The sequence below is a fragment of the Mustelus asterias genome, chromosome 11, assembly GCF_964213995.1.
Source record: "Mustelus asterias chromosome 11, sMusAst1.hap1.1, whole genome shotgun sequence".
NCBI classification, from domain to species: Eukaryota; Metazoa; Chordata; class Chondrichthyes; order Carcharhiniformes; family Triakidae; genus Mustelus; species Mustelus asterias.
In genome coordinates, this window is record NC_135811.1 from 108236444 (window position 1) to 108258932 (window position 22489).

General features: G+C 45.4%; 2 protein-coding genes across 11 annotated transcripts in view; one reads left to right on the plus strand and one right to left on the minus strand.

Annotated features, from left to right (window-relative positions):
- Positions 1–4267, minus strand: part of LOC144500789 (sorting nexin-11-like) — a 137124-nt gene extending 132857 nt beyond the window's left edge. For 4 of the 6 annotated variants that reach the window (XM_078224241.1, XM_078224240.1, XM_078224246.1 and 1 more), the window contains exon 1: positions 4188–4267. The gene's annotated coding sequence lies outside the window, so the exon portion shown is untranslated. The remainder of the gene's footprint in view (positions 1–4187) is intronic. The other 2 variants (XM_078224247.1, XM_078224245.1) reach the window with 2 other exon arrangements.
- cbx1b (chromobox homolog 1b (HP1 beta homolog Drosophila)) overlaps positions 1–22489 on the plus strand; it is a 63548-nt gene that overhangs the window by 34203 nt on the left and 6856 nt on the right. Inside the window, exons 1-2 of one of the 5 annotated variants that reach the window (XM_078224236.1) lie at positions 4293–4333; positions 21998–22172. In XM_078224236.1, coding sequence (XP_078080362.1) covers positions 4330–4333; positions 21998–22172 — 179 coding nt within the window. In that variant the 5' untranslated portion in view covers positions 4293–4329. Of the gene's footprint in view, positions 1–4292; positions 4334–5262; positions 5354–18594; positions 18675–21997; positions 22173–22489 lie in introns of those variants that run through there. The other 4 variants (XM_078224237.1, XM_078224238.1, XM_078224235.1 and 1 more) reach the window with 4 other exon arrangements.

Here is a 22489-nt window from a genome sequence, read left to right on the forward strand (position 1 = left end):
ATCCAAGTTCCTACTTTTCTTTTTATTCCATGAGGTAGAATTGTGCTCACAAGTCTGTTGTGTTAGAAACATAGAAAAACTACAGCACAAACAAGCCCTTCGGCCCACAAGTTGTGCCGAACACATCCCTACCTTCTAGACCTACCTATAACCCTCCATCCTATTAAGCTCCATGTACTCATCCAGGAGTCTCTTAAAAGACCCCTATTGAGTTCACCTCCACCACCACTGATTCCACTCGCCCACCACCCTCTGTGTGAAAAAGTTACCCCTAACATCTCTCCTGTACCTACCCCCCAGCACCTTAAACCTGTGTCCTCTCGTAGCAGATATTTCCACCCTGGGAAAAAGCCTCTGAGAGTCCACCCGATCTATGCCTCTCAACATCTTATATACCTCTATTAGGTCTCCTCTCATCCTTCGTCTCTCCAAGGAGAAAAGACTGAGCTCCCTCAGCCTATCCTCATAAGGCATGCCACTCAATCCAGGCAACATCCTTGTAAATCTCCTCTGCACCCTTTCAATCTTTTCCATATCCTTCCTATAGTGAGGCGACCAGAACTGAGCACAGTACTCCAAGTGGGGTCTGACAAGGGTCTTATATAGCTGCATCATTATCCCCGGACTCCTAAACTCAATCCCTCGATTGATAAAGGCCAGCACACCATACGCCTTCTTAACCACCTCCTCCACTTGCGGGGCTGATTTTAGAGTCCTATGGACCCGGACCCCAAGGTCCTTCTGATCCTCTGCCGTACTAAGAGTCATTCCCTTTATATTTTACTCCTTCATCCCATTTGTCCTACCAAAATGGACCACAACGCATTTATCTGGGTTGAAGTCCATCTGCCACTTGTCCGCCCAGTCTTGCATCCTATCTATGTCCCTCTGTAACTTCTGACATCCCTCCAGACTATCCACAACCCCACCAACCTTCGTGTCGTCTGCAAACTTACCAACCCATCCCTCCGCTTCCTCATCCAGGTCATGAAATGACAAACAGCAAGGGTCCCAGAACAGATCCCTGGGGCACACCACTGGTGACCGACCTCCATTTAGAAAAAGACCCATGTATACACACTCTCTGCCTCCTTTGGGCAAGCCAGTTCTGGATCCACTGGGCAGCAGCCCCTTGGATCCCATGCCCTCTCACTTTATCTAGAAGCCTTGCACGGGGGACCTTATCGAACGCCTTGCTAAAATCCATATAAACCACATCTACCGCCTTCCCTTCGTCAATGTGTTTAGTCACATTTTCGAAGAACTCCACCAGGCTCGTAAGGCACGATCTGCCCTTGAGAAAGCCATGCTGAGTATTCTTGAGCATACTAAACCTCTCTAAATGCTCATATATCCTGTCCCTCAGGATCTTCTCCATTAGTTTACCAACCACTGAGGTTAGACTCACCGGTCGGTAATTACCTGGGCTATCCCTATTCCCCTTCTTGAAAATAGGAACCACATCCACAATCCTCCAATCCTCCGGCACCTCTCCCGTCTCCATCGACGACGCAAAGATCATCGCCAGAGGCTCTGCAATCTCTTCCCTCGCCTCCCACACTAACCTGGGGTACATCCCATCCGGACCCGGCGACTTATCTATCTTGATGCCATTCAAAGATTCCAGCACAACCTCTTTCTTAAAATCCACATACTCAATCCTTTCAGTCCACCGCACGCCCGCAGTACATCCACCCAGATCCTTCTCCTCTGTGAAAACCGAGGCAAAATACTCATTGAGCACCTCTGCCATTTCTATTGGTTCTGTACAGACTTTCCCACCTTCACCTTTTATAGGCCCTATTCCGTCACGTCTCATCCTTTTACTCTTCACATATTTATAGAACGCCTTAGGGTTCTCCTTAATCCTACCTGCCAGGGCCTTCTCGTGACCCCTTCTGGCTCTCCTAATTTCCTTCTTTAGTCCCTTCCTACAAGCCGTATACTCTTCTAAATCCCTATCTTCGCCAAGCTCTCTGAGCCTTTTGTACGCTTTCCTTTTCTTCTCGACTAGGTCCCGCACAGCTTTCGTGCACCACGGTTCCTTTAACCAACCAACACCTCCCTGTCTGCTCGGAACGTTGTCCTGTAGAACTCTAGACAGACATTCCTTGAAAAACTGCCATCTCTCTTCAGTACATTTCCCCGAGAATACCTCCTTCCAATTTGCTGTCTAATGTCTTCATATTTCCCCTTACTCCATATAAACACTTTCGTAGCTTGCCTGATCCTCTCTTTTTCCAATGCAAGCCTAAAGGAGATAGAGTTATGATCGCTATCCCCAAGATGCCCTCCCACTGAGAGATCTGACATCTGTCCAGGTTCATTGGTCAGTATCAGATCAAGTACAGCCTCTCCTCTTGTAGGCTTGTCCACATGCTGTGTCAGGAAACCCTCCTGAACACACCTAATGAACTCTTCCCCATCCAATCCCCTTACCCTAGGGATATTCCAATCTATGTTTGGGAAATTAAAGTCTCCCATCACAACAACTCTGCTATTATTGCAACTCTTGAGGATCTGTTTCCCTATCTGCTCCTTCACCTCCCTGTTAGTATTGGGCGGCCTATAGAAAACTCCCAGCAAAGTGACCGGTCCCTTCCCACTCTGAACTTCCACCCACAGAGACTCGGTGGACAATCCCTCCACAGCATACACCTTCTCTACAGCTGTGACACTATCCCTGATCAGCAATGCAACTCCACCCCCTCTCTTGCCTCCCTCCCTGTCCTTCCTGAAACATCTGAATCCCGGCACCTGGAGTATCCAGTCCTGTCCCTGAGACATCCAAGTCTCCGTAATGGCCACCACATCATACTTCCAGGCATCGATCCATGCTCTGAGCTCATCCCCTTTATTCACTATACTCCTGGCATTAAAGTAAACACATCTCAATCCTTTGGTCTGAGCTCTCCCCTTCTCTATTCCCTGTCCATCCGCCCTCTTGCACTGCCTATAACCCTTCTCTGTTTGCGAGCTACCTTCCTCACTCTCAGTCACCTCATTTTGATCCACTCCCCGCAACCTATCTAGTTTAAACTCTCCCCAGTAGCCTTAGCCAACGTTCCTGCCAGGATATTGGTCCCCCTGGGATTCAAGTGCCACCCGTTTTTTGTGCACAGGTCACACCTGCCCCTGAAGAGGTCCCAATGGTCCAGGAACCTGAATCCCTGCCCCCTGCACCAGTCCCTCAGCCACACATTCATCTTCCACCTCACTCCATCCCTGTCCTCACCTTCCCGTGGCACAGGCAGCAATCCTGAGATTACTACCTTTGTGTTGCACTGTATCAAATGCCTTTTGAGAATCCATATACACCACATTAACAGCATTACCCCCATAATTCAGTACTTGTTTGTGCCCTTTAAAACATTACCAAAGTTACTTTTATAGCACCTTTAACATAGTTAAAATATCCCAAGGCGCTTTTCAGGAACATAAAGCCAACAACATTCATCGTAAGCCATATAAAGAGATATTAGTTCAGATGGCTAAAAAAGCTCAGTTAAAGACAAGAGTTTTAAGGAGGGTCATAAAGGAGGTGGTGGTCCAGGGAGGGAATTCCAGAACCTGGGGCTGCCAATGGTTGAGTGATTCAAATCAGTGATACTCAATGTGCCAGAGCAGCACAGAAAACTCTTGAAGGATTGTATGTGATTACAGAGATAGCGAGGGGTGAGGCCATGGAGGAATCGGAAAACAAGGATGGGAATTTTAACGGGAATTTGAACTAAGGGTCATCCAGACTCGATGTGTTGGCTCCTCTCTCTCTCTACAGATGCTGTCAGACCTGCTGGGTTTCGCCAGCATTTCTGTTTTTGTTCCAGGTTCCAGCACCCGCAGTACTCTGTCTTTATCTATGGGCATTTTAAAATCAAGTTGTTGCTGGATAAGGAGCCAGTGCAGGTCAGCAAGCACAGAGTGGACAGAGTTTTGGATGTGCTCCAGATTATTGAAATAGTCGATGGTTTAATTGATTCCTTTTGATGATTATATGATCCTGATTGATAGAACCTAACAATCTGCAATCACTCAATCGAAAAGAAATCGCCCTCTAAATAATATTTTTAACCAAAAAAAATGCAGCAGTAAATTAACCAGTTAAAGCTGGAGCCGAGGCGCAGCAGTTAATAATTAGCCCTGGGGTTTTTCTGCAGCAGGCCCCAATTAAACGGGCGAAAATTTACCTCAGGACACTTGTTCCGGAGTGCAGCAGCAACAACCTTCCCCCGCCCGCTCCGGTGTCCGCCTCCTGCACAGCTCCGGCTACTCGCCTACTCCCGCACATTAGTTCCGACTCCCCGGCAGCCACCATCTTCAAGCGGCAACATGGGTAAAGCATTTCCACTCTTTTTAAATTTTTAAAGCAGAAAATATATTTTTACACTCTTTCGCCCCCCTCCTATCGGGATTGCTTCATTCTCTCTCTTGAGTTTGCAGCTGGCCGTGGCGGGGTTATTTGGAAGGGCTGGCTCAGTGGGGAGGTTGTGTGTGTGAGGGGAGGCTGGCCTCGGGCTTTATTGTGTGTCGGGGTTTTTGTGCCGATCCCTCGGCCTAGGCCACAGCTTCAGAGTTATCGCTCAAAGGGTCTCATTCTTTCCCTCGGTCGCGGTTACCATTGCCGCCCGCGGCGAAATCCTGGATGTAAAAAATCTCGTCGTGATTTTTATTTTGAATAAACGTTCATTTTTTTTACACACAAAACTTGCTTTGATTTGGTGCGCATGCGCGTTCGCCATGCAGAAGCAAGAAAGCGTTATGTTTAAATGTGCAGATTTTATTCAATTTATGCAGCTGGTTTTTTAATGCATTTTTACACCCGGTGCATTTAAAGCACTTTGCATGTTTTCATTTTGAACCCGGGTTTTTCCAGCTCCGGGTTTTTTCAAATGTTTCTGCCGCGCGCGGTTTGTAGTCCGTCAGCGGCGGCGCCTCACTGCGCATGGGCGGGCGCTCGAGCGGCAGAGCGCCGTTCAGTGATTGTTCTCCGAAGCGGGTTGCCTGATTTCCCCCGAGTTCAGGGGATGGTTCAGGGCGGGAAGGGGAGCGAAGCCCGGGCCGAGGGCCGCTTTGGGCGACGTTGCCGGGAGCCAGGGCCGAGCGGCGGGAACTACAACTCCCGGCATACCCTGCGGCGGCCGCCATGTTGGAATTTCCCGCGCTTGCGCAGTGGCTGCGCTCGGTCACCGTGGCGGGTTGTGAAGAAGCCTTTTGTTTGTGTGTATTTCTTTTAAATTTTGCCAAACAAATTTTATATCTTTGCGAGATTTGTTTCCTAAGACATAATAATCGTGGGAATTGAAGACGGTTTAAAATACAATTATTACCGTCGGTCGCTCCTTTTTTATAAAAGGTACGGGTTTGCATTTTAAACGTTACCTTTTTAAAGTTGCAAACACCACCTGCAGGTTAACGGGGACTCGTTACATTAACTGGAAAATTGATATCCACTTCAATGAATCCGCCTTCTTTCCCCGCCCAATTTAAAGGTGTCAGTTGTGGCTCAGCGGGTGGCATTCTAGCCCCTTGAGTCAAACGGTGGGTTCAAGCCCCACTCCAGAGACCTGAGCATAGAATCGTGGCCAACCCCCTGGTGCAGTACTGAAGGAATGCTGCACTGTCTGAGGCGTTATCTTTTCAGTAAGACATTAAACAGAGACCTTGTCTGTTTTCTCGATTGGATGTAAAGGATCCTGTGGCCACCCTTTCGAAGAGTGGCCAATATTTACCCCTCCACACCAATATCACAAAAGTGAAGTAATGGAAATCTTAAGTGGACAGTTGTTAATCTGACAGAGAAAGTACTGCAGATGTTGGCAATTTAAAATGTCAAAAAACGCTGGAAATACTCAAGTGGTATATGTGGAGAGAAATGGTTAATATTTCTGGTTGATGTGTTTTTTTGGAATTAGGAAAAACAGATTGGCTGGCGTTTATCACATTGTTTGTTGTGATGACTTCACCTAGCAATTGGTCAGCAACATTCATTCAATAATTTACTGTGCTGTGAATTGTGTGTTTTTAGTGCATGACCTGACCCACACAGCAGCACGTGGAAGGAAGTGGCTCCTTCTTGGGTGCACTCGCGTTGCCCAGATCATCGGTAGAAACTTGGCAATAGGTTCTCTTCTAATGGTGCCAATTCTGTGCCTTTCACAAACACAGATCATTGCAAAGCACTTTCTAGCCAATTTAAATAGTTTTCAAAATATAGGCACCATTGTAATGTAGGAAATGCGCACACATTTCCATAAACAGCAATATGAGAATGGTCAGATCTTTAGTGATGTTTGTTGCAGGATAAATATTATGAGAGAACTCTCTTGCCTTTCTGAATTGCTACGGGCAATCCTGAGAGGGCAGATGGCACATCAATTTAACATCACATCCAACTGTACAGCACTCCCTCGGCATGGGATTGGAAGTGTCAGCCTGGATGACCTCTGACTCCGAATGCTGCCAGTGAGACATAGCTGACCCTTAATCAAAGCCTCTGGTGACTAATCCGCAACAGTGTAACCTGCTGTTGATCTGCTCAGTGAAGTGATGCTTCTAAGTTGTGGTGTTTCACGTTAAGTAGAATACTCAGTGAAGGTGTTGCCAGGATACAGTGGAATGTGCCATGCTATGTCAGTACTATGAAACTGGCTGTGATGCAACACAGGATCATATTGAAACCACTATTTTGGTTGCTACTGGCTTTGGGTCTATCTGGAGTTCAGGCGTGAATAACGAGCTAAAACTAAAATAACCCCCACAAAAGCTAAATTTGCAAAAAGAAAATTATCCCTCCAAGGAGAAGGAGCTATGGAGAGTGTGAGATGTTTTTTAAATGAGAAATCTTGCTGCAGAGCAGTAGGACTCTGAAGTAAAGCTGCTTTTATACTGGCGCTATTTTAATTTTTGATTCCAGGAGATCAGTTTTGTGAGCTAGTTTCCAAGGGTTGGGATAACATTTGGTTCCCTTATCCAGGTAACAGACTCATTGTATTGTGAGTCTACGATCAGTAGATCGGAATGCCAGGGTTTGGTGCAACGTTTAGTCGTGTAAATATAGACTTGTGACGCAGACCTCCCAGGCAAGTTATAATGGGGTCTGGAACAAAGAATTAATAAAACCACTGGCTTGTACCAAAATAAGTCTCATGCACATGTACCTTAGTTAGGTTATGACCCTGGTGGGGGTGGGGGGGTGTGTTCCAGTTGACTAACTAGTAGTTTCAGCTTAAAATCCCACTGCTGTTTATAAGAACTTATTTTCCTTGCGACACAGGACTGAATTTCACAAGCAGGAGCTTTGATTGCAGACCTACCTTCCGGATATTGAATTTGATGATCAGCCATGATCAAATTGAATGTCGGAGAAGGCTCAAAGGGCTGAATGGCCTACTCCTGTCTCTATTTTCTATGTTTCTATGTGTTTGTATGCCAGCAGCTCCAAGTTATGAACAGTTAAAACTGGAATATAGACTATGTTCCTGCCAGCTAGCCTGAGGCTAAGTCATGTTGCAGGTTTGTCACGGCAGCACATTGCTTGTGTGAGTGTCAGAGTTGCAATCTTTCCTGGGACAGTGAGACAGCTTTCTTCTTGTATCGACATGGCTGCTGCAGTTTCTCCCTGCCTCGGTCATCATCTCCCATGTCTGCACTGACATTGCTGTTTAGCCAATTCCTATATTTTTCTAAGAATCATCCTTCTTGAGCTAAACAGGCAGTCTTATACCACTTGTCTAATCAGACTATTGACCACACTTACTGGGACCCTGGGGCACTCGTGTGAATATTCATGTCCCACTCCAAGAAACGTTTTCTCTGGGAATGTTTTGCAGCATAAAGAACTCAGCATGAAGTTTGGTGCTGGCTGGAATTGAGGGTGTAAGTTGATACTGAAACCTCTGAATTGATAATGGCTGTGAGTTATCTTGGCTCCTTAGCTGAAATATTCAACATATTCTTGTGATTCTACTGACGTTGGCTTTCAGTATTCAGTGTTGGTTTGTTACTGCAGTTCTCCTCAGAGGTGTTGTGCTTATTTTATGAGGCGGGCTTGATGCGATATCTAGCCACGTTCAGTGAAAATTATTAAAATATATTTTTGGATTGAGATCTTATTTCCTATATTTTGACAGTAATTGCTTGTAATGCATTCTTGGATGTCCTGAGGTTGTGAAAGGTGCTATCAATGAAATGACAGTTGCTGCTATGATACCTGCCATTTCTTGGCCAGCTTAGGAACTGGAGTAGGCCATTTGGCCCTTTTGAGCTCCTGACTCCTGTGAAATCTGCAGTCTATGCACTGATGAATGTGTTTCCTCTCTGATAATGAATATTGGAAGTTTAACAACACCAGGTTAAAGTCCAACAGGTTTACTTGGTAGCAAAAGCCACACAAGCTTTCGGAAAGCTCCGAAAGCTTGTGTGGCTTTTGCTACCAAATAAACCTATTGGACTTTAACCTGGTGTTGTTAAACCTCTTATTGTGTTTAACCCAGTCCAACGCCGGCATCTCCACATAATGAATATTGGTCCAGGGATGCATTCACTTCATGGAACCCACTCTCCGGCCTATTAGATACAAGTTTACTGTTCAACCGTGAGCTTGGTTGATTGTCTTGAGCATGTAGGGGTATGAGAATTAAATATCCTCTTTTCTCTGACATTTGAGAATGGAGCATCCAATTGTTCTTTCATTGATTCATTCTTAGGATGTGGGGATAGCTGGCAGAGCTGCATTTATTTCCACATTCCTACTCACCAGTAAGCAGTTTGATACAATTCCTCAGGATGTCCAAAATGCATCACAATGTTTTGTAGTCACTTAATGCAGGAAACGGGTAGCTCATAGCAAGATCCCAAAAATAGCAAAAAGCTAATGACCAGTCAATCTGTTTTAGTGATAATTAAGAGATAAATATTGGCCAAGACACTGGGAAGAACTCGCCTACTCTTCTTTATAATGCTGCCTTGGGATCCTTTGTGCCCATCTGAAAGGCAGCACCTCGCTTATTGGAGCACTCTCTCTCTCTCTCGGTGCATGTTGCTTCACTACAGTACTATCGGCTCAAGTCCCAAAGGGGACTTGAACCCACAGACTTTAAGCATTTGGACCAATGATTATCCTGCTTGTCTCCTAAGCCCACAAAGTTCAACAGTATGGGGTTGGCCCAGGAAGTCTGGAACAATTTCTCTGTGGATGATTCCTGTGCTGCAAAGATTTAAACAAACAATTGAACTTTCATAGAATCATAGAATCCCTACAGTACAGAAAGAGGCCATTCAGCCCATCGAGTCTGCACCCACCACAATTCCACCCAGGCCCTACCCCCATATCCCTACACATTTACCCACTAATCCCTCTAACCTACGCATCTCAGGACACTAAGGGCAATTTTAGCATGGCCAATCAACCTAACCTGCACATCTTTGGACTGTGGGAGGAAACCGCAGCACCCGGAGGAAACCCATGCAGACACGAGGAGAATGTGCAAACTCCACAGACGGTGACCCAAGCCGGGAATCGAACCCTGGAGGTCCCTGGAGCTGTGAAGCAGCAGTGCTAACCACTGTGCTCCCGTGCCTTCCATACAATATTGGTCAGAAAATCACATCAGTCTAAATGCAGATGAAAAAACGCTCAAACAACCAGAATCAGTCAAGATGACAACTGAAAACTAAAATGGGCAGACAGAAGACAAGGTGCAATCCCTCTCCGTGCAGCGACACTGCTGGGCAGGAACAAAGTACAACATGGAAGGTGGCCAGGGAGCTTGAGGCTCGTGGTGCTAACTTATTGAAAGTCAATTGAGAAGTACTTTAATAAATAGTTAAGGAAAAAGTCCTACAACATTTTAAATATAAACTTGCTGCATAATAAAGCAAATTTGAAACAGCAAAATGTGCCAAATAACTTGTAACCAGAACAGCAATTTAAAATGCCAACCATTTACAACAGATTAAACCTCCCTTGGGGACACTGCGAGAGAGAGTAAGCAGAAGGAAGTTGGCATTTTATTAACGAACAGAGGCAGAGATTTTGGAGTCAGTAAAAACGCTGGGCAGGTACAGAAAAAACAGTCAAAACAGCAAATGGAATGTTGGCCTTATTTCAACTGAGTGGAAGTGATGCTTCTGTTATACAGATCCTTGGTTAGACCGTATGTGGAGTTCTGCTCATTGCAGCTCAGGAAGGAGATATTGGAATAAGCAAAATACTGAGGATGCTGGAATCTGAAACAAACACAAGATTCTGGAAAAACTCGGGTCAGACAGAATCTATTAGGAATGAAAGCAGAGTTAACGTTTTGAGTCTTTTGACTCTCTCATAACTAAAGGAGGGAGAATGTGTTAGAGCTGTAAGAGATTGCAATAAGTAGCAACTAGAACAAAACACAGATGGCCGTGTGTGCGCATTGAGGCCCTATGTGTAAGGGATTTGTTGTAAAATCATAAGTTACTGCACTTGCACTGGGTGTAACTAGAACATTGCAGCAGGCCCAGGATGGACATATGAGCATGAGAGCAAGGTGCTGAGTTAAAATTTCAGCAACAGGAAGGTTGGGGTCGTACTTGCGGACTGAGCAAAAGTATTCCTCAGTGGTCACCCAGTCAGTGTTTAGAACAAAGAAAATTACAGCACAGGAACAGGCCCTTCGGACCTCCAAACCTGCACCGATCGTGCTGCCTGACTAAACTAAAACCCCAACCCTTCCCAGGACTATATCCCTCTATTCCCATCCTATTCCATGTATTTGTCCAGACGCCACTTAAAAGTCACTATCATATCTGCTTCCACTACCTCCCCTGGCAGTGAATTCCAGGCACCCCACCACCCTCTGTGTAAAAAAAAAAACACTTGTATATCACCTTTAAACCTTGCCCCTCGTACCTTAAACCTGTGCTCCCTAGTAATTGACTCTTCCACCCTGGGAAAAAGTTTCTGACTATCCACTCTGTTCATGCCCCTCATAATCTTGTAGACTTCTATCAGGTCGCCCCTCAACCTCCGTCGTTCTAGTGAGAACAAACCAAGTTTCTCCAACCTCTCCTCGTACCTAATGCCCTCCATACCAGGCCACATCCTGGTAAATCTTCTCTGTACCCTCCAAAGCTTTCACATCCTTCTGGTAGTGTGGCGACCAGAATTGAATACTATATTAGTCTCTCAAATGTAGAGAAGACCACGTTGGGAGCAGCAAATATAATAAACCAAATTGAAAGAGGTGCAAGTGAAGCGCTGCTTAACCTGAAAGGAGTGTTTGGGGCCTTAAATGGTGAGGAGTTAAAGGGGCAGGTGTTGCATCTTCTGCCATTGAAAGGGCTGGGAGTTGGGCATGATGGAGGAGTGGACCAAGGTGTCACAGAAGGAGCAGTCTCTGCTGACGGGAGGCGGGGTGGAGGGTAAGATATGTTTCGTGGTAGCATTGTATTGGAGTTGGGAGGAAGGCCAAAGGATGATCCTTTGAATGCAAAGGCTAGTGGGATGAAAAGTGAGGACGGGGGGAGCCCTAATCATGTTTCTGGGAGGGAGGGGAAGGGGTAAGGGCAGAGATGTGGGAAACGGGTCAAATCTGATTGAGTGTCCTGTCTACCTCAGTGGGGAGGAAATCTTGGTACAGGAAAAAAGCAGACATATCAGAAGCACCATTTCCAAAGGTGACATTGTCAGAACAGATGTGACAAAGATGGTGAAATTGGGAGAATGGGATGGGAGTTCTTGCAAGGAGCTGTAGTCAAGGTAGCAGTGAGGGTCGCTGCATTTGGAATGAGGCATTGGCTTTGGGGTGCAGTTTGATTCACCAGAATGATACAGAAAATCAGAGGGTTAAATAATGAGGACCAGTTGCATATATTTGGTTTGTATTCTCGAGTTTAGAAGATTAGGGTACTGATCTGATTGAGGTGTTTAAAATGTTGGGGAAAATAGAGAACGAGGCATAACCATGGGCTAGTAAAACTTGAAACTATCCCTCAAAAGGCTGGCAGACAATTGGAGGGTTAAAAATTGATTTTTTTGGGGGGGGGGGGGTGTTGGGTAAGGATGTCCGATTTATGTAGGTGAGTCAAGATAAACTAATTGAAAGTTGGAGGGGGCTGCTTCTATAATTGCATTCAATTCCTATATGGAGTTGGGACCTGTATGGCTCCAGATGCTGCTTCAAGCAGATGTGAGCTTTAGTTATGATTTGATTCCTGTGATAGAGCCACTACTTTGCTTTGTTGGATGGTGATCCTCAGCAACTGGATCCTGCCAGGCCTCTGTGCATTTAGCCTGGAGTGCAAAGAGGTAATCCTAGTAACTGCTACTTTCCTACTGTCTGAGAGGGGATAACGACACAGGCACTGAACGATAGACAAATTCTTGGTTAACCTGTCGAGGCTTTTGCGCAGCCCACCACTGTAGTATCAGTCCAATTCAGATACTTCAACCAGTTTCTTAATCAAAGTTTTACCCAGGTGCCTTTATTTATGAAAAGAACAAAGTACGGACACATCTGATGCAATAAACTTTATTAAATATAGTTAACCTGTAAATTACCCACTATGTATACAAAATGCACTCAGGATCGGCTATACTTCCCATAAAGATGGCTTGGTGGGCTGTAGATCCGGTCTGCGAGTCCCTCAGGTTAGTCTTCGCGAAGGTGATTCTTGCTGGCCGTTGCTTGCTTGCTTGCTTCCTTCCTTGTCTGGTCTGGTCTTGGTCGTCTCCATCTCAAGTCTTCGTTCCCAAGGTGTCCGGAATGGCTAATTTATCCCCCTGTGGCCACGCGCTACTTCCACCTGCCCATGGCCTTCTGCCAATGGGGCCTCAGGGTGGGTCTCAGCGCCCAATGGTCTAGTTGATGACCTGTTGACGACAGCTGAGCCCGCCCCGGGCACCTTGGAGTCTGGCCCCAAATAGGTTGCGGGCAACAGGCTGGTGCATGTCAATAGGAGCGATGATCACTTGATGGGTTATCAGGGGCTGATCCAGACTTGCCCCGGCAGCCTGTGTGAGCTCTGTGTATTTGAACTTTGGCCGGGTCTGATTTCCTGCAGGCTATCTGCTGGGGCTGTCTGTAGTTTAATTTAGAGTGCCCAATTCTTCAATTTCAAATGTCCAATTTTATTTTGGGCTTAGCACCACACTGTTGATGAACTTCTCCTTTCGCAGATATCCCCGTGTGCCTGCACCATCCTCTCTCACAGGTGCAGATACTAGAAGAAGCATAAGAAATAGGACTGGCTTCTCTGCCCATTCAACTAGATTGTGACTGATCTTCTACCTCAATGCCATTTTCCTATACTATCCTCATAGAATCCAAAAAGCTTCTGCAAATGCATAAAGGGCAAAAGAGTAACAAGGGAGAGAGTAGGGCCTCTTAAGGATCAACAAGGTCATCTATGTGCAGATCCACAAGAGATGGGTGAGATCCTAAATGAATACTTCTCATCAGTATTTACTGTTGCAAAAAGCATGGATGTTAGGGAACTTGGGGAAATAAATAGTGATGTCTTGAGGAATGTACGTATTACAGAAAAGGAAGTGCTGGAAGTCTTAAAGCGCATCGAGGTAGATAAATCCCCGGGACCTGACGAAGAATATCCCAGGACGTTGTGGGAGGTTAGGGAGGAAATTGTGTGTCCCCTAGCCGAGATATTTGAATCATCGCTAGTCATGGGTGAGTGGCAAATGTTGTGCCTTTGTTTAAAAAGGGCTGCAGGGAAAAGCCTGGGAACTACCGGCCAGTGAGCCTCACATGTGAAGGGTAAATTGTTGGAAGGTATTTTGAGAGACAGGATCTACAGGCATTTAGAGATGCAAGAACTGATTAGGGACAGTCAGCATGGCTTTGAGTGGAAAATCATGTCTCACAAATTTAATTGAGTTTTTTTGAAGGGGTAACCAAGAAGGTAGATGAGGGCAGTGCAGTTGATTTTGTCTACATGGACTTTAGCAAGGCCTTTGACAAGGTACCGCATGGTAGGTTGTTGCATAAAGTTAAATCTCATGGGACCCAGGGTGAGGTATCTAAATGGATACAAAATTGGCTTCTTGACAGAAGCCAGAGGGTGGTTGTAGAGAATTGTTTTTCAAACTGGAGGCCTGTGACCAGTGGTGTGCCTTGGGGATCAGTGCTGGGCCCACTGTTATTTGTCATTTATATTAATGATTTGGATGAGAATATAGGACGCATGGTTAGTAAGTTTGCAGATGACACCAAGATTGATGGCATGGTGGACAGTGAAGAAAGTTATCTCCAATTGCAACGGGATCTTGATCAATTGGGCCAGTGGGCTGACGAATGGCAGATGGAGTTTAATTTAGACAAATGCGAGGTGATGCATTTTGGTAGCATGAACCAAGGCAGGACTTACTCAGTTAATGGTAGGGCGTTGGGAAGAACAACAACAAAGAACAATACAGCACAGGAACAGGCCCTTCGGCCCTCCAAGCCCGTGCCGCTCCCTGGTCCAAACTAGACCATTCTTTTATATCCCTCCATTCCCACTCCGTTCATATGGCTATCTAGATAAGTCTTAAATGTTCCCAGTGTGTCCGCCTCCACCACCTTGCCTGGCAGCGCATTCCAGGCCCCCACCACCCTCTGTGTAAAATATGTCCTTCTGATATCTGTGTTAAACCTCCCCCCCCCCCCCCCCCCTTCACCTTGAACCTATGACCCCTCGTGAACGTCACCACCGACCTGGGGAAAAGCTTCCCACCGTTCACCCTATCTATGCCTTTCATAATTTTATACACCTCTATTAAGTCTCCCCTCCTCCTCCATCTTTCCAGGGAGAACAACCCCAGTTTACCCAATCTCTCCTCATAACTAAGCCCCTCCATACCAGGCAACATCCTGGTAAACCTCCTCTGTACTCTCTCCAAAGCCTACACGTCCTTCTGGTAGTGTGGCGACCAGAACTGGACGCAGTATTCCAAATGCGGCCGAATCAACGTTCTATACATCTGCAACATCAGGCCCCAACTTTTATACTCTATGCCCCGTCCTATAAAGGCAAGCATGCCATATGCCTTCTTCACCACCTTCTCCACCTGTGACGTCACCTTCAAGGATATGTGGACTTGCACACCCAGGTCCCTCTGCGTATCTACACCCTTTATGGTTCTGCCATTTATCGTATAGTTCCTCCCTACATTAGTTCTACCAAGATGCATCACTTCGCATTTATCAGGATTGAACTCCATCTGCCATTTCTTTGCCCAAATTCCCAGCCTATCTATATCCATCTGTAGCTTTTGACAATGCTCCTCACTATCTGCAAGTCCTGCCAATTTTGTGTCGTCCGCAAACTTACTGATCACCCCAGTTACATCATCTTCCAGATCGTTTATATAAATCACAAACAGCAGAGGTCCCAATACAGAGCCCTGCAGAACACCACTAGTCACAGGCCTCCAGCCGGAAAAAGATCCTTCCACTACCACCCTCTGTCTTCTGTGACCAAGCCAGTTCTCCACCCATCTAGCCACCTCCCCCTTTATCCCATGAGATCCTACCTTTTTCACCAGCCTACCATGAGGGACTTTAGTAAAGCGTTTGACAAAGTCCATATAGACAACATCCACGGCCCTTCCCTCGTCAACCATTCTGGTCACTTCTTCCCTCGTCAACCATTCTGGTCACTTCTTCAAAAAACTCCTCCCTCTCACAAAACCATGCTGACTATCGTTAGTGAGTTTATTCCTTTCTAAATGCGCATACATCCTATCTCTAAGAATCCTCTCCAACAACTTCCCCACCACGGACGTCAAGCTCACCGGCCTATGATTACCCGGGTTATCCTTCCTACCCTTCTTAAATAATGGGACCACATTATCTATCCTCCAATCCTCAGAGTTACAGAACAAAGAGATCCAGGGGTACAGGTTCATAGTGGAGTCACAGGTGGACAGAGTGGTGAAGAAGGCATTCAGCATGCTTGGTTTCATTGGTCAGAACATTGGATACAGGAGTTGGGACGTCTTGTTGAAGTTGTGCAAGACATTGGTAAGGCCACACTTGGAATACTGTGTGCAATTCTGGTCACCCTATTATAGAAAGGATATTATTAAACTAGAAAGAGTGCAGAAAAAATTTACTAGGATGCTATCGGGACTTGATGGATTGAGTTATAAGGAGAGGCTGAATAGACTGGGACTTTTTTCTCTGGAGCGTAGGAGGCTGAGGGGTAATCTTATAGAGGTCTATAAAATAATGAGGGGCATAGACAAGGTAGATAGTCAATATCTTTTCCCAAAGGTAGGGGAGTCTAAAACCTAGAGGGCATAGGTTTAAGGTGAGAGGGGAGAGATACAAAAGGGTCCAGAGGGGCAATTTTTTCACACACAGGGTGGTGAATGTCTGGAACAAGCTGCCAGAGGTAGTAGTAGAGGCGGGTACAATTTTAACTTTTAAAAAGCATTTAATTATATGGGTACGATGGGTATAGAGGGATATGGGCCAAATGCGGGCAATTGAGATTAGCTTAGGAGTTTTTACAAACAAAAGGGCCGCATGGACAAGTTGGGCCGAAGGACCTGTTTCCATGCTGTAAACCTCTATGACTCTATCTCTTGATGCCCTTAACATCTAAAATCTGTCAATCTCGTGTCTCTTCAACATACACAATTGCTGAGCCTCCACAACCCTCTGGGTAAAGAATTCCAAAGATGTGCCATTCCTCTTCATTTCAGTCCTAAATGGTATACCTCTTATTCTGAGACTCTGTCCCCCTAGCTCTAGACTCCCCAGCCAGAGCAGACATCTTTCCTACATCTACCCTGCTGGCCCTAAAGAGTTTGTATGTTTGAATGAAATCACCTCCCATTCTTCTAAATTCTAGAGAATGCATCCCCAGTCACCTCAATCCTTGCTCACTGGACAATCCTGCCATCGCAGAATCAGTCTGCCCCTATGACAGGTATATCTTTCCTTCGGTAAGAGTACCAAAGCTGTATACAATAAACCAGGTGTCTCACCCAAGACTCTATAATTGCAGCAAGACTTGTTTAGTCCTATACATAAATTCTCGAGGCTTGCTCCCAGTCATCCTTAAGCTGGGCCTGACAGTGCAGTCACACGGGGACCAGGGTGACCCTGCTGCACCCATACCCCAATCCCTGACAGGTCATATACATGTCTCCTATCTGACAGGCCTCTTGAGGGTTTATAGCTGCAGTTCCAAACTTGTGGCTGCCTGGTTGTTTGTGATGGTGGGGTTGGGAGGGCTAGTAAAGTGTGGGAGAGATTGAGAACTGGGGAAGTGGTTCAGTGGGGCCTTTGTGAGGGATGGATATATATCTGATGGGATCCTGTAGTCATTGGAAGGTTTTTGACAACATCCAATGCATCAACAAGTCATCCTGAGAAGGTTTACTTTCCTTTTGGATCTGACTTAAGCAAACAAGCAGATTTCACCTTCAGTTGCGAATACCCCTGGATTAGGACAACTGCTTTTCAGTTCAATCCATTCTTTTGAAAAAAATTAGACAAATTTCAGTTGTCAGATTTCTGTTTTGGAGCCCTGAGAATACAAACCTGATCTACATGGTTAAGTTGTTTATTTCTTTCTGCAATTGTTCCTGTATGTGGAATATAGAGCTTAGTACTATGACTACTTGGATAGCCTATGCCCCCACCTCTCTTTTTCAGCTGGTTTCAATGAACCATCAAAGACAATAACGATCTTACAATTTTTTCATGCGGTTGATGTGGAAGTTATGAAGATTATCTCTTCCAGCTTTTTAAACAATGTCATTACTTCCTCTGCAAGATCAGCATTGGCTCACTGATTTGTTACTAACATCACTTTAACTGCTTTACGTTCAGCAAAATTATGAGAGACATGGGCAGAATGGATAAGGAGCAGTTGTTCCCCTTAGTTGAAGGGTCAGTCACAAGGGGACATGGGTTCAGCGGTGGAGGTGAGGAAAAACACTTTTACCCAGAGGGTGGTGACGGTGTGGAATGTGCTGCCTGGGAGAGTGGTAGAGGCGGGTTGTCTCGTATCCTTTTAAAGTATCTGGATGAACTCTTGGCACATCATAACATTCAGGCCTATGGGTCAAGAGCTGGCAGATGAGATTAAGTAGGAGTTCAGGCGTTTCTAATGTGTCGGTGCGGACTCGATGGGCCAAAGGGCCTCTTCTGTGCTGTATGGTTCTATGAAATTGATGTTTAAATAGAAGGCATTATTAACAGGGAGTACAAATAGCTCAGTGTTATAGCAGATTTGAGTATGTCAGCCAAGATTCTGTATGACTTATAGAGACAGGAATCTCTTGATTATAAAAGCAGGGATCTTTCTCCAGCCAAACACAATGAGCGCAGGATAGCTGGATAATGCACGCTGTATAAAATTGATCTCAGTCACACTCAATAGGTGAGAGACTGGGAAATTCCCCTATTTTCTCTTTTCTGCCCAGAGCTTGCAGTTTCATTATATACAGCCAAAACAATCTGCAACTTGTCTTTTTTCTGTAAATTGACTTTTTGACTCCCTGATTCTCTTTCCTCAAATTTAAACAGATTTTACTAACTTTGTTTACAAAGGAAATAAGATCGTCCTTGAGTGCAACTGTGAAGCTGATGGATGGGGAAGAGAAATGGGGCTCTCTGAACTCCAAATTGATTTGAGGGTTGAGATGCTGGCGGGTCTCCGTGATGAGTTGAAAGTAAAGGTGACATGTAAATCTGGAACTTCCTGTTTTATTTTCAGCATCGTCAACTGTGTCTGTATGCAAACTGTGGGCTGTTACACCAGCTCGGTTCCACTCGTTTATTGTAACTGACTGATGTTAAGATTCTACATCTGGAGGTTATCCAAGTCCTTTGTTTGGGAATTGGGGCTTTAAATAGAGTAATGAATTTTTGTTTTAAATTGCACTGTTGTTAAGCAAGGCACAGTCCAGATGTGGAGAGAAAACTCCTTCTGCACTGCCTGACTTGACGATGATTCTCCTTTAACTCCACACACTATTACATATAGGAGGAGGCCATTCGGCCCTTTGCGCCTGCCCCGCCATTCATCACGATCATGGCTGATCATCCAATTGGAAGCCTAATCCTGCTTTCTCCCCATAACCTTTGATCCCATTCGCCCCAAGTGCTATATCTAGCTGCCTCTTGATTACGTTCAATGTTTTGGCATCAACTACTTCCTGTGATAATGAATTCCACAGGCTCACCACTCTTTGGATGAAAAAATGTCTCCTCATCTCCGTCCTAAATGGTCTACCCCAAATCTTCAGACTGTGACCCCTGGGTCTGGACTCCCCACCATCAGGAACATCCTTCCTGCATCCACCCTGTCTAGTCCTGTTAGAATTTTATAGTCTCTTGAGATTCCCCCCTCATTCGTCTGAACTCCAGCAAAAAACAATCCTAACCTAGTCAATCTCCCCTCATACATCAGTCCTGCCATCCCCGGAATCAGCCTGGTAAACCTTCGCTGCACTCCCTTGAGAGCAAGAATGTCCTTCCTGAGAAAAGGAGACCAAAACTGCACACAATATTCTATGTGTGGCCTCACCGAGGCCCTGTATAATTGAAGCAAGGAGTCTAACAACACCAGGTTAAAGTCCAACAGGTTTATTTGGTAGCAAACGCCACTAGCTTTCGGAGCACTGCTCCTTCGTCAGGTGAGTGGGAGTTCTGTTCACAAACGGGGCATATAAAGACACAAACTCAATTTACAGAATAATGAAGAATCATTATTCATTATTCTGTAAATTGAGTTTGTGTCTTTATATGCCCTGTTTATGAACAGAACTCCCACTCACCTGACGAAGGGGCAGCGCTCCGAAAGCTAGTGGCGTTTGCTACCAAATAAACCTGTTGGACTTTAACCTGGTGTTGTTAGACTCCTTTCTGTGTTTACCCCAGTCCAATGCCGGCATCTCCACATCATAATTGAAGCAACACATCCCTGCTCCTGTATTCGAAACCTCTCACAATGAAGACCAACATACCATTTACCGCCTCCTGCACCTGCACGCTTACCTTCAGCGACTGGTGCGCAAGGACACCCAGGTCTCACTGCACACTCCCCTCTCCCAATTTATGTACGATACTTTCATTTATATAACACCTTTTAATGTATTAAGACACCCCAAGACGCTTCACAGGAACAACTTTTCAAACAAATTTTGAAACCAAGTCATGTAAGGAGATACAAGGGATAGAGGACCAAAACTTTGGTTGAGGAATTGGGTTTTAAGAAGCATCTTAAATTAGGAGGGGCAGAGAATCAGAGGCTTAGGGAAGAAATCCCATGGGAAGCTGCCAATAGTGGAGCAAGAAAATCAGGATATGGTGGAGGACAGAAGCGGATGAGTGCAGAGATCTCAGAGTGTTAGAACTGGAAGAAATGAAGATATAAGTAGAGATAAAGCCATGGAAGTGTTTGAAAACATGAATGAGAATTTCAAAATAATCAAAAGGTTCCACATGGTAGGTTGCTGTGGAAGGTTGGGTCATATGGAATCCAGTGAGAGCTGGCAAATTGGCTTGATGGTATGAAGCAGAGGGTAATGGTGGAAGGATGTTGTCGGATTGGAGACCTGTGACTCGTGGTGTGCCTCAGGGGTCAGCGCTGGGGTCAGCGCTGGGCCCATTGCGGTTTGTTATCTATATCAATGATTTGGATGAGAATATACAAAGCATGATCAGTAAGTTTGCAGATGACACAAAAATAGGTGGCATTGTAGACCGTGAGGAAGGTTATCAAAAATTGCAGTGGGAAGTGGGCCGAGAAATGGCAAAAGGAGTTCAATACAGATAAGTGTGAGCTGTTGCATTTTGGAAAGTCAAAGACTTTCACGGTGAATGGTACGACCCCGGGGAGTATTGTGAACCTTGGTGTTCAGGTGCACGGTTATCTAAAGGTGGAGTCATAATTAGGGCAGTGAAGAAGGCTTTTGGCATGCTGGCCTTCATCAGTCAGGCCATTTGAGTGTAGAAGTTGGGAAGTTATGTTGCAGTTGTACAGGATGTTGGTGAGGCCGCACCTGGAGTATTGAGTTCAGTTTTGGTCGCCTTACTATAGGAAAGATGTTATTAAACTGGAGAGCGTGTAGAAGAGATTAACAAGGATGTTGCCAGGACTCGGGGACTAAGGTCTAGGTAGAGATTGGACAGGCTAGGACTTTTTTCTTTGGAGCGTAGGAGACTGAGAGGTGATCTTATAAGAGTTGTATGAGATCATGAGAGGCATCGATAGGGTGAATGCACTCAGTCTTTTTCCCAGGGTTGGGGAATCGAACTAGAGAGCCGGCACAGTGGTTAGCACTGTTGCCTCAGCACCAGGGACCTGGGTTCAATTCCGGCCTCCGGTCACTGTCTATGTGGAATTTGCACGTTCTCCCCGTGTTTGTGTAGGTTTCCTCCGTATGCTCCAGTTTCCTCCCACAGTCCAAAGATGTACAGGTTAGGTTGATTGGCTGTGCTAAATTGACCCCAGTGTCGGGGGATTAGCAAGGTAAATATGTGGGGTTATGGGAATAGGGCCTAAGGAATTGTGGTTGGTGCAAACTCAATGGGTCAAATGGCCTCCTTCTGCACTGTAGGGATTTTATGATTCTAGAGAGCATAGGTTTAAGTCAAGAGGGGAAAGAATTAATGGGAACCTGAGGAGCAACTTTTTTTTACACAGGTCGTACGTATGTGGAATGAGCTGCCGGAGGGAGTGGTTGAGGCAGGGACATTGACAACATTTAAAAGGCATTTGGACAGATATGTGGATAGGAAAGGTGTAGAGCGATATGGGCCAAATACAGACAAATGGGGTTAGCTTAGATAGGCATTTTGATTGGTTTGGACCGAAGTGCCTGTCTCCGTGCCATTGATTCTATAATTCCTCATACCCTGTGAGGTTGTAGTTCGCAATTTTCTTTCCAAAAAAAAAACCTTTAAGGGTTGCGAGTTCAGGTGGTACATTCTGATTGACAGGAGTCCTCTTTGCATTGTTTATCCAAATTTTAAACCTAATTAGCTTTTTTTTTGTTAAACAGCCTCCGCCTCTCTTCTCAATTTAAGACTGGACACAATGGGGAAAAAGCAAAACAAGAAAAAAGTGGAGGAGGTTCTAGAGGAGGAGGAGGAAGAGTACGTCGTGGAAAAAGTACTGGACAGGCGTATCGTAAAAGGAAAAGTGGAATATCTACTGAAGTGGAAAGGATTCTCAGAGTGAGTGTTTAACACATTTTGTGCTGCCTTCAGTCTGTTCTTCATATAGATCTTAGAAGGAGGGCAGCACATATTCATCAGAGTATTACCAGGGTGCCCAGAGTTAGATAACACAAAGTATAGAACATAGAACAGTACAGCACAGAACAGGCCCTTCGGCCCACGATATTGTGCCGAGCTTTGTCTGAAACCCAGATCAAGCTATTTCCTCCCTATCATCCCGAAGTACTCCATGTGCCTATCCTATAGCTTCTTAAATGTTCCTAAAGTTTCTGACTGCACTATCCCTGCAGGCAGTCCATTCCACACCCCAACCA